General features: G+C 52.9%; 1 protein-coding gene across 1 annotated transcript; it reads right to left on the bottom strand.

Moving 5' to 3' along the window:
• Nucleotides 1-455: 455 nt before the first annotated feature.
• LOC122382719 (zinc finger and BTB domain-containing protein 45-like) lies at nt 456-11,607 on the bottom strand. The gene is made up of 7 exons (XM_043368404.1): nt 11,449-11,607; nt 6,413-6,642; nt 5,888-6,070; nt 2,445-2,799; nt 2,149-2,196; nt 1,966-2,013; nt 456-1,624 (listed from the first exon to the last, which is right to left on the bottom strand). The coding sequence occupies exons 2-7, from the start codon at nt 6,605-6,607 to the stop codon at nt 1,329-1,331; spliced, it is 1,125 nt and encodes a 374-aa protein (XP_043224339.1). The 5' UTR covers nt 6,608-6,642; nt 11,449-11,607; the 3' UTR covers nt 456-1,328.
• Between the last annotated feature and the right edge of the window lie 813 nt (nt 11,608-12,420).

Genomic DNA, 12,420 nt, shown 5'->3' with positions numbered 1-12,420 from the left:
GAGCGCGTCTGAAGCGTAGTTCGCCTGCCATATACTGCGTTTTTTAAGTTAGGACTATCCTACCCTCGAATTCGATCATACATTTATGTAGGAGATTACCGCGGCGTAGGAGTACTGCAAAAGACGTTGGTGTATTTTCGCATACCTCCTGAGATTACTGCAGTGTCTAGGTCTCGCAACTCGACCCAACCCAAGTGCGCCGCATTTGGTGGGAGAGGTCCTAAGAGGTGGTGTTGCGTGTGTTGCTGAGAGGTCCCAGTCCGGGGGTCTTTCAGCGACATCTGGCCAGAAGAGCTATTATGATAAAGATTGTGGGGGTCCTGTTGTCATTCCTGGTAAATTAACCGTATGCAACAACTTTGATTTCAGTACAGCATCAAAACTTACAGCTCAACATTTAAGCAACAGGTCAGGTCATCAGTTCAGCTATTCCAAGCAATCAGAAACTGCACCAGTCCACTGTATAATGATATTCAGCCATTTGTATCAGCCACAGGCGATAAACAGATAGAGAGCGGCGGCAGCGGCGGCGGGCGGCCCCCGCGCGGGCCAGGCGTGTCTCGAGACTAGTCCTGTCATCACAGTTTCGCTGGAATGTCTCCGAGGAAAGAATATGGCAACTCAATCACAACTGGGGAATAGCGGCCCGCGCCGGCCGCTCAAAAAAGCTATAAACAGGCGCGCCGCGCAGCCGACGCGCTGGCAAACGATAATAACATGCCCTCGGGGTACAGAATATATACGACATGACTGAATCTGGGGCGCAGCACGCTGACTGGGTATCCGACCTGCTCAGAGGCCGACTCGAGTCCTGGACTGAAAGCTCCCGCCGCGGGGCGAGTACAAAACACACGCACACACAAGCACACAAACGCACGGCAGGGTATGTCGGCGGGGTAAGCCAGAAGCTTGTGCGTTGGCCGCAGCGGTCTGAACAAGACCGCGACCGGTGGCAGCCCGGCACTCGTCTGAAAATTTCGTCCCGTCCCCACACTCACGAGCAGACGCTCACACACGCGTCACACCGTCAGCCCTGAACACAGTGGCGCGAAAAGGCGCCGAAAAATCCCCCACGGATCACTGGAGGAGCCACAGTCACCGGTCCAGCCCTTCTGTCCGGACCAGCCCCTCCACAATCAGTCCCTGCAGACCGGGGAACTTCGCCACGCCCCCTCACAACTGGCACTCCTGTGGTTCATCCACAGCTCGCTCACGGCTCCCCCCGTGGCTCCGAAGGCTCCTGTAGCTCACGGAGCTCTCAGTTAGCTCCGGAGCCCGCGGCGGCTGGCGGCACGTTGGCACTGTGGCGGATTCGTATCGGTTCCGCTCTAGGTGGCGCCCTCGTCTCTGAATCTAGCCTCTGGCGAGCGGGTGCTGGTGCGCAGGCTGAGATCCTGGGGCTCGGAGTCGGTCGGCGGGACCACGTCAAAAGTCTGTCGGTAGTTCTCCCAGGAGATGTCGTGCTTGCGCTTCACGTGCACTTGCAGCGAGCGTTTGTACTTGAACACCGAGCCACACAGGTCGCAGGGAAGCGGCTTGGACTCGCCGTGTACCTCGCGTTTGTGCCGCGCGAAGTCGCGCACGATCATCTTGTCACAGGAGGGACACCAGCGGGAGCGACGCACTGTCGGTAGAGAGACGGCGAAACGTCAATGGCAGATATAATGGCGGAATGGGCAAGCTAAGAGCAGCCCCTAAAAAGATTTTAAGGGCGAAGACAGGCGTTGAAGCAAACGTAGGCACAGCTCAGCGTCAAAAAACTTGTGCGTGAACATAGATACCGCCGTGAACAAAGGGCATTCGTTGGTGAAAGTAACCGTATTCCGTAAATGGCGGTTGTTGTTTAGGGGAAAGTGGTAAATATATATGGCCGTATTGAAAGGAAAAGAGCAAAAGATCAATTCGGCTTCTAACTCAATCGCCAAGTCAACCAGAACATGCAGCAGCAACAACAGCGCTACTTACGCAGATCATTAGCACCGCCGACAATCGGGGTGTTCGCCAGCATGGTCGCTGAAACAGAAAAGATCAGTCAGTAGTGAATAAAAGGGCACTCGCGAAGTATAACGCAAACGGCGAGATTAGTTACATTCATCACTATGCGTAACTGTTCATGCGCCACATAACCGGATAAGTCGTGAACCTTACCTGGCGATGGCAGACTAGAAGGTGGGTCATCAATAGCAGGAAGCGCATCTGAAACAGAGACGCATAGAGCTCGTCAGCAAACGTATGACGCCCGTGTCTGAAGAAAGAATAAGCGAGTGAGCAAAGGACCCAGAACGCTGCCTGAAAGGACACTAGCTTGAACTTGTCGCTCTATGAAAATCGTAGATACCGTGGTGACATGTATTTAGATTATTAAAAGCACCTGCATTTTAGCAGGTGTAAGCTCCAGCTTTAGTACCTCACCAGCCTCGGCTTCATCATTCGCTTCCACTCACCCATGGCAACATCTCCATTCTCCAGCTCCTCCACGGCCAGCATGAGCTGCTGCGCCGAGAGGCCGTCCCGGTCGATCAGAATATCCCGGGCCCGCTCCCTGTCCCTATCGCCCTCCGTCTCGGGCGGCTCGGGCTCGGGCGTCACTGCCTTCCCGCCGCCGCCGCCGCCGTCCGGTCCATGCCCGTTCACCGCCACCGGGGCGGGGGCGGTGGCGGTGGCGGGGGCGGGAGCGGGCGCCAGCTCCGGCGGCGGCGGCTCGTCGGCGGCTGCCGGCCGGCGCCGCTTCGGTGGCGAGACCGGCCGAGGCGACTCACTGCCGGCTGATACCGGCGAGTCGTAGATACAGGCGTCCGCCTGCCGACAGAAGGGAAGTGTCAGGTCGCCGTGTCAGGTCACCGTGTCAGGGCACTGTGTCAGGTCAAAAAGGTCAGGTCAGAGCGCTGCGGGAAGATGCAGGTCACTGTGATACATATAACTAAGGATACTCAACATACCAGCGCAGTGAGACGATGACATGCTTCACGGAGTAAGTAATCACTGCGTCCGACTGAACAGAAAATCAAATGGAGCAGTTTCTAGGCAAATAAAACGAACTGGAAATTGAAATCGGCATTTTTTCACGGACCGTCGTGTCGAAGTAACTCCTCCAAGTCACAGTGTTCCTTTACGAACAATATAAAAGATATTCAGATTACGAATGCGTTTCACTAGAAAGGATTAGGTGTCGACATGTGAGAGGATTCCTGGGGATATTTCGCACTTGTCGGTAGCGAAGCCGAGAGTATGGTGCACATCAACATTACGCATCTTAGAACAACGATCCTGTAGCTACCGTAAATAATCAACGCGTCTACAGCGCCGAAAAGAGCGATTCACGCCTTTGCGCCTGGTTGACACCGAGCTTGTCAGTGTGGACAGTGGACACCGGTTGACAGTGTACACCAGTGGACAGTGTACACCAGTAGCCACCGCTGACCGGCGTTCCGAGTCGCGCATTCCCTGCCCCCGCCGCAGCTGTACGTGAGTCAGATCCGCCGCTGCCGGCGTCGGGCGCCGCGCGGCAGTGACGGCGGCGGCGTGTCTGGGGGAGGGGAGGCGGGGGAGGCCGGACGGCGGCGGCGGCGCGCGGTGGCGTCAGCGGCACGGCGTCGGCGGCGGTGGGGGAGGGGGGAGGGGCGCACAGGCGGCGGCGGGCGGTAGGGGGGAGGGGAGGGTCGGACGGCGCCGGCCGAGTCCGGAGGTGGATGTGGTGTGGCTAGCAGCTAGCAGCGGCGGCGGGAACAGCAGTGGGGAGGGGGCGGAACGGCCGGCGGCGGCAGCGGCGGCACCGGAACGCCGCAATCGGGGGGCGCCCACAGCCGATGACGGCGGCGGCGGAGGCAGGCGGGCAAGACAAGGCATTCGCCCACGCGCTGCCGACGGGGTGCTGGGCTGGGGATGGGGAACAATCGTTACGGCGGCGGTGGCGGCGGCGGTGGGGATGAGAAGGGTAGGGAGGCGGTGGCGGCGGCGCCGGCGCGGCGGCAGCGGTCGTTGGGACGGCAACAGCCGACCCCGGCCCCTGCGACGGCGGCTCCGACAGCGGTGACGCCGGCAGGCGAACGGACGTCAGCCGTCCGACCGATGACGCCTCCGCCGGCGGCACTGAGTCACTGACGGCCGCTGACGCCATCCTCTGACGGCTGACGTGTCGGAGCAGGCCGCCGCGCTCCCACTGCGCCCCGCAGCGCTCTATCGCGGCTCCGAGCGCCGGCTCACGGCCGCAGCTCTGCGTGGTACTGGCAGGAAAACGCTGCCCGCCGCCCGGCCTGACGAGAAACAGACCGGCCAGCTATGCGGAACCCCGTGTAAATAAACGGCCGTGTGGCAAAACAGGCCGTTTCTACAGGGCGACGACGGCGACGATATGTGTTACCGGCTCATTAACGACCGTTTGTCATCTGACCGTAGAATCAGCGTCCGTTCTGTCGCTCTGACGATCCGGAACATATGTCCGGACTGGTCCGGATAATTGCCCCCGACGCCGACAGCAACAGGTGATGAACAACCGAGCAAGTCCGTCTAGAGCTACACGTCCAGCTTGTAACGGGTTATATAATGAAAATCGATGCCGAATGGCGTCATTTGTCTCTGGCCACTGGAGACTAGTCTGAGGCAGCAGCTCGGTCCAAAAATATTTAGTCTCGATGCTCGTAACAAGCAGGCCGCAGTGGCAGCTACGATGCCCAACAGCGAGTGCCTTTCCTATAGGTGGTCGATTCCTACCGGTCCTGCTGGTGCCTTAGTCCCTTTCTGTAGCTTGATCCGTTCATTCCATCATCTAGCCAGCTTGTAAGTTATTTCCATCAACTCAACCCGACCAGCCGGAGTGACAGAATTGGTGGGATTTGTAGACTCCACCCAGACCACTTCAGTCCATCCCATCAGTCCACTGGTTCCCATTAGCCTTGGTACTTTAGGTGCCGTCAGTCCTGCAAGTTGCAACTCTACCCAATCCAATCAATCACACAAACCAAATCAGTCCTTTGTTCCCAGCAATCCTTCAATGATCTAACCTTTCGGGCCTGAGAACGCCCGGACTACTACACGTCCGGTCGCCAGTGTGTCAATACAGTGCGATCAAATTCGTTAGTTCCAACGTCGATCCCACGTGCGACTGGTCCAATATTCTCACTAGTCAATAGTCTCAGTACAGTCACTACTCCGACAATCGTCATGCACTCTCACAATGCGTCACCGTACGAGCAGGCGTCAGGCCGACAGTGAGTCCCGGACCCCCTGACGACAATCACACTTCCATTCTCTACCCCCCCCCCCCCAGGAGTTCGCGCTACCGGCGGGTGGCACGAGATGACGGATGGCTTTGTAGGGGAGATATTCGGTGCAACTGCATAAGTTGCTTGCAGCAAGCAGTCTTTAGAGTACGTAAGATCAGTCTTGCATTATGCATTTCTTGAAAAGTCGAGGCACTAGTGCCATGCGTCCATTATTATTAATATGCTGTGTAAAACACTCCGTGCCACATTTCGAAAAGGAGATGGCCTGGATGGCCTCAACACTAAGATAAGTAGCCATTTCCAAGCATAGCGCAGAAATGTCTTGACTTGCTGTGATTGAACTTTTTTACCGCCGAAATACCTAGCAATTCTGGGTAAAATTGTCAAAACAGCAAGATTTCATATTTCTTGGATCGGATTTGCTCGGCGTCGCACTCCAAGTAAAGGCCAGTGATGTGAGATTTCGACGTCCATTTATACAGAAGTGGATGGTGCAATGCTGAAGAATTGACAAACTATCAGCAGCGAAACGAGTGTGCCTAAACGTGCCTTCCATACTGCTTCGACCTTTCACAATTAACACACATATGAGATGTCGAAGTGCGTAACATATCTTGACGAAAGCAAATCCCGCTGTGGCCTCTGCCATGACCAGACCGACTCACCTCCTGCTGTATGCCGGTGTCTGCCAGGCCCTTGACCTTGAGCAGCTGTGCGGTGTGCAGGAAGGTGCGCAGCGCCTCGGGAGCCACATTGACCTCTCCCTGGTACATGTACGTCACGATGGCCGACAAATCCGCGTGCGTGACGTCACGCAGGATGATGATCGGGTGCGCGCACGGGTTATCCTGCCCAAAAACGACGGAGAAATGTCATCGGGAGAAAAGGCATAAAGGAGTGATGGCAAATGTTGAGTTTCATCACAAATAGTGTGCCCAAATGTAGTGTCACATTAGGGGTGGCATCATATGAATAGGGATGTTACACTACGAATGAGTGATGATGTGATCAATTTCAATATCAATCTGCGCTGCATCAATAACTGATGTGTTTTATAAACAGCACAGCAGCTTTTCAGGAAAGTAAAAATTAGTGTCACATGATAGCAGTCTTGGTAACAAAAACTATGGAAGTTGAATTGGTATTTTGCAATCAACAATGCTCTAAAGTCTAAATCCCATCAAATACACCTTAAGCAGCTCCAGCAGAACAGGACTGCAGGCCGAGAGAACATTCCTGTGCGCCTTGATTTGACGTCCATCAGTCCAGAGTGTGACATCAACAAACGCCTGGGTGTCTCGGAGTCCGGCCAGAGCTGAGGTGATGGTGGACTGGAAGTTGTTCCAGCGAAGCGAGAAGTGCTCCACAGGTGGCACACTGTCCATCTTGAGGATGGCTGGGCTGGCAGTGCCACAGCACCCTGAGAAAGGCAAGATTAAGATTGAGGTGTATTGGACAGAAGACTAGCTCCCAGCCACTTCAACTTGGATGATAAATCTGTTAGCATTGGCTTTGAGGAGAAAAAGAATGAGCCTGATTAGATTGAGATGGTAGATGGATTCCATCTCTACAGTTTGTTGCTGACTGCTGGCAAAAGCTGTGCTTTTTGTCAAGCAGGGATGACAGGAGGCTTGACCTGAAACTATACCTGTGATGAGAATTGAGAGCACCAGTTCTGATTCCCTACAATAACATCCACATCGACATGTCATTCTCGGAAGCATGTTACGATATCAAGCGGTCCTATCAACAGCCTGATTAAAGCAGGCTTCCTTCTGCTTAAAGGCTACAGAAGACAAGACAAATAGCATTATGTTTAAGGTCCTGTCGTCTCACATGCTAATGCGCTTTGGCTTTCAATGCTCCATTGCATTGGTGGGCATAGGCGTAGGAACAGGGGGGGGGGGGGCCAGGTGGGCAAGTGCCCACCCACTTTTCGAGGTGGGGGGGCCAACCATGTGTTTTGGCCCACCCACTTTTTACTCGAGGCCCCTCGTCTCGATTTGAGAGGACGTCGTCACCTTCCAGAATAAACAAACTCGGTAAAAATAAGTTCCACGAATCCCCACGCACGGACTCCAAGGGGCCGTGATGGATCCAAGGAGGCCCTCTGTTCATACTTATCAGTCGAAGCCCCTAAGACTGATGGCCTAAGAGGCCCTAGTGGATCTGAGGAGGCCCCAATATCCACACTGGTCTGGGAGGCCCCTCCATCCACACTAGTCAGAATAGGCCCCTGACACTGGCGGTCTAGCCGAGGCCCCCTACCCTCACTAGTCAGAGGAGGCCCATCTATCCTCAATAGTCAGAAGAGGCCCCTGAGACTGATGGTCTGGGAGGCCTATCCATCTACACTGTAGTCAGAGGAGGCCCCTGAGACTGATGACCTGAGAGGCCCTTATAATCACACCAGCCAGAAGAGGCCCATGATACTGATGGACTGAGAGGCCCTTCTATTCATACTGGCCACAGGAGACCCCCAAAACTTTCGGTCTGGGAGGTCCCTCAATCCGGCACCAGTCAGAAGAGTCCCCTGAGACTGATGCCCTGGGAAGCCCTTATATTCACACTAGGCAGAGGAGGCCCCTGAGACTGATGGTATGAGAGGCCCTCATATTCACACCAGTCAGAAGAGGCCCCCGAGGCTGATGGCTGTGAGGCCCTTCTGTTCATATAACTGGCCACTGGAGGCCCCTGAAACCGGTGGTCTGGGAGGGCCCTCTATCCACACTAGTCAGAAGAGGCCCCTGAGACCGATGGTCTGAGTGAGGCTCTTATGTGCATACTGGCCACAAGAGGCCCCTGAGACTGATAGTCAGAGAGGTCCACTCGTAATGAATCTGAGGGGGCCCTCTATCCACATTTACACTTTTCTAGGGAGGCCCCCGGGACTGATGGTCTGAGAGGCCCTTTTATTTATACTGTCCACAGGGGCCCCTGAGATTAATGGTCTGAGAGGCTCTATTTATACTAACCAGAAGAGGCCCCTAGGATTGATGGTCTAACAGGCCCTTCTATTTATACTAGCCAGAGGAAGCCCATGAGACTGATGGTCTGAGAGGCCCTTCTATTCAAACTAGGCAGATGAGGCCGCTGAGAATGATAGTCCGAAGAGCCATGCGGCGGCAACTGGCCGTGGCCATATTTCGGCTCGGTAGGGCCCCACAGAGCTCATGAGAGCACCTCAAGGGCTCCTAAGTAGACACGCTTATCCCCATAAGGGTGCGACACCGGCTTCTGAAGGCTCCTTGTAGGCATCTAAGGGCCCTTTTCGGCCTCTAACGGCTCCACCCGCCTGTGATGGCTCCACACCAGTGGTTATGAGCGCCACACAGCGGCGCCTTTGAGGGTCATACTAGTGTCTCTTAGGGCCCTATATCGGTGGCTCTGGGGGCCCCACACCGGCGCCTCTGTGGGCCACCACACCTGTGCATCTCAAGGCTCTATATGTACATCTGAAGGACCCACACCGACACCTCTGAGGGCCCCACACCAGTATCTTGGAGCTCTGAAGGCCCCACACCGGTGACTCTGAGGACTCACCGGCTCCTGAGAGCACCATGTTGATGTCTAACGGCTCCACAAGGCCACTGAAGGCACCACGCAAGCTCTCACTGAGCTCTAATGTCCATGTACCGGCCTCTGAGGGATTTAAGCCAGCGCATTCATAGCTCCACACCAGCAATTGTAAGGGCTTCACACTGAAGTATCTGAGGGTTCCACACCGGTGTCTCTAAGGGCCACATACTGGCATCTCTGAGGGCCCCATACCGGCGCCTCCGAGGGTCCACATCTGGCGGGCACCCATCAGCGACTGAAGGTCCCACACTGTCGACTCCGAGAGCCCCATCTGCGTCTGGGAGCACCATGCCGTCTCTAAGAACCACAGCGGCTCCTCCGTACGAAAGATGGGCGTCTGCATGCCAAAGGGGAGCGGTTCTGAGACAGTAGGGCACCTACGTGCAATAGAGGGGCGCCTATGAAGCCCATAGGGGCGCCTCAATGCGAAAGAGGGGCGCCTATGAGGCCTACATATATGGGCGTCCACATGCAATAGAGGTCTGCAAATTGCAATTGATCAATGCCATGGGGGTGCATTCATAAGAAACAGGGGCGCCGGCATGGCAAAAGAGCATGGCCTTCAAGTGTCCATAAGAGAGAGACGCCTATGATAAGCGCACATTGTATGCGACAACGGGGCGACTGTGGGACATATAGGGATGTCTCTGATGACTATAGGCACATAGGGCGCTTATATGCCAAAGAGGGCGCCTATGAAGCTAATGGAGGCACCTGGGAAACGAGGAAGACATTTCAGTAGGCGGAACTATGGTCAAGCGTACCCATTTTCGGGAACGCATTTTCGTTCCCATGTTTGGGAACGATAAACCCAAATATGGGAACGCCATGTAGGCATTATTTAAAACAAGAAAAAGAACCGTTAAATGACGTCCAAAAAATATAAAACGATCGTGAACCGCCTGATAGTTGTCTCAATATTGTTGGGAAAGAGTTTGATATTGTAAGGCCCATCGTAGTTTCAAATCGTTCCCCTATTTCTAAAGCAGTCCATCACCCGGGCCGCGAGCCCAAATTTGGGAACGCTCTCGTACACTGGCGCTGCAAGCGTTCCTTATTATGGGAACGGCGTACCCAAAATTGGGAACGATTTCACCGACGCCTTTCAGGGGCTCTTTTCATTAACAAGCATCACGTCCAACGCCGCAAATTATTGTTAACGCAACAATCATCAGATGACCTTTCCGGCAAGACCGTTGCATGTTTCGCCCGGTCTTCTGCGCTTTTATTCCCGTCGATCTCGCAGCGGGCACGCCCCCCTCTGCAGGATTACGTAATCCACAACGCTCAGCGATGTTCAACAAGGTCTTCCATACCTATATCCACCGTCCGCGCCGAGGGTGGAGACATGTCAAGCACCTGTCTGCTAATCACCGAGAGTTGACGAGCACAAGAAGTATCCAAAAATGGGAACGCTGAATATGTTACACCCTCAAAACACCTAGTCCCAATGAAAATCTAGTTTTTTCCTTTCTTAATGAGTGTAAGTGGCAAAAGGCCTGGTAGGATGGGCACGAGGAATGATCGAAATCAGCATAAAAATTATAAATAAGCCACACAGAGCGACCTATATCAGAGAAAATCCCCCTAAACGATCATGCTTAAAAACGCCGAAGACAAAAACCACGCTCATGACGCTGCTTATAAAACAACGCTAACAGCTAGCATCCAAATAAAATATGTCTTTAGGGACTGATAAAATACAGCTGAATGATTTTAAACCACTGAAACTGAGTTTACAACAGTAGTTCGGTAAAATCACTGACGTTCTACGCGGTCGATCGCCCCGACACCAAAAGTCAACAATATTACCTCGGGACTGTCCGCGTGTTCGCTTGCATATGTCAGCATCTGGTGTCGCTAGAATGAAACTTCATAACCAGGCGAAAATTATTATACTTGACCTCAAAATGTAAAAAATGCTTCATTTTCCTTAAAATTGCATGTTAAATGTCGTATAACCCATATTTCCACCATTCTGTCATTTTAAAAAAATCATTAAAAATATCATTCCACGGTCAATTTCCTTGTTCCACGGTCAGATTAAAGATAACTTTATGGAGATTTAGTAGATACTTAAATCAGCGTGCACTTTTTTGAGACGTGATGCACTTTTGAGTTTTAGTGGGCGAACGGCCGAAAAATTGCCTTCCGTTCTCATAAATGGGAACGCCCGTTCCCATATTTGGGAACTCCGTTCCCAAAAATGGGAACGTTCCTATATTTGGGTACTCATGACCATAGTTCCGCCTACTGATTTGTGTAAGGGTTTTCAGGGGTCATGCGCCGTTTGCGGCAAAAAGATTCTAAAAAAAAATTGGAGAGGGAATACGTTTTAAAAATGGTGCGGACTTTCCGCACTATTTGCTTAAGCGGTTACGCCCCTGGGTACATCTGCCCGATCTCAGAAGCTAGATTTGGAGGTCATACTTGAAAGCAGCCAGCAGGACGAGGCAAAAGTTGGAGGCCCCTGAAAATAGGAGGCCCCCTGGAAAAGGAGGCCCCTTGACAGGGTGGCCCACCCACTTTTCATGACGTTCCTACGCCCATGTTGGTGGGCACTGGGCACTGAACACTTTAGCAGTTATTGACCTGGCTATATAATCAACAACACTTCGAACGTGTTGAGTGAAATGTACGCAGTTACCTGAAGATCCTGAGGGTCTCAAAATACCGAATGTCAGATATTATCGTTTATCTTCACGCCAATATCAAACGCACCACTCCCAGCTGCACCTCCACCGCTCATCAAAAACAAACAACACCACACTGAGGAAATGTGCAGGCGCCGCAATGGTCTCCGCCCGCTCACAATAGTATCAGCAAATGAGACAAGAAATGACGCTTCTCTATCGCCGCATTTGGTAGCATTTGGTAGCAATTTTTTCCCTGTCATATTCCTTTGCCTTCTGTTTTCATTCAAGCATGAAGTAATCATAAATATCGTTATTGTATGAATGATGAACTCTGCGATAAATCACTTGCACCTTGTTCTTTCATGAGAATCTAATGCCAACACAGTGCTGATCTACGAAAGGTTACACTTCACCTAAATGTCTAACTTTTTTTGCTAGTAGACGGGTGAGTGCTGATAGGTGGCAGCACATACAGGTTAGAGTGTTTGTAGGTGGCAGCACAAAGCACTCAAGATGATTAGAAATTATGTGATCTGTTGCGCTTTACCTTTCAATAAGATAAAAAGTGCTCGTTAGTGTCAGATTCAAGTGCGGAGCTGTGTGCCAATTTCTGATCATTAAGATTATATGGATCAAGCCAGAGCAAGATGGAGTGAAGACTGAAGAGGGAAGGTGCAGCTACTTACCTACGCCAACAATAATCTGGCTCAGGCTCGTTTTCCTGTTTATCGGACTAGATGGGGGTGATGGTCAGCCACTGTACTGAACAGCGGACATATTCAGCCATACTGATACAGAATTGGAAAGGCTCAACATAATGGCGGACGGCTGGTAAGTTGCCGACGGGCCCTGCTCTGTCACAGTGCGGTATTTGGATGGAGACCGTTGGTCGTTGCCCGTTGGAAGTTAATTTTCGCCCATGTGGCGTGTCTTGGAAGGTCACGGACGGACTCACAAGACCGTAATCTGTACTTACCCGTCAG

This window comes from Amphibalanus amphitrite, unplaced genomic scaffold, assembly GCF_019059575.1.
Source record: "Amphibalanus amphitrite isolate SeventyFive unplaced genomic scaffold, NRLGWU_Aamphi_draft 000145F_arrow, whole genome shotgun sequence".
Classification (NCBI taxonomy): Eukaryota; Metazoa; Arthropoda; class Thecostraca; order Balanomorpha; family Balanidae; genus Amphibalanus; species Amphibalanus amphitrite.
Note: the sequence above shows the minus strand (reverse complement) of the source record. Positions and strands in the feature narration are given on the sequence as shown.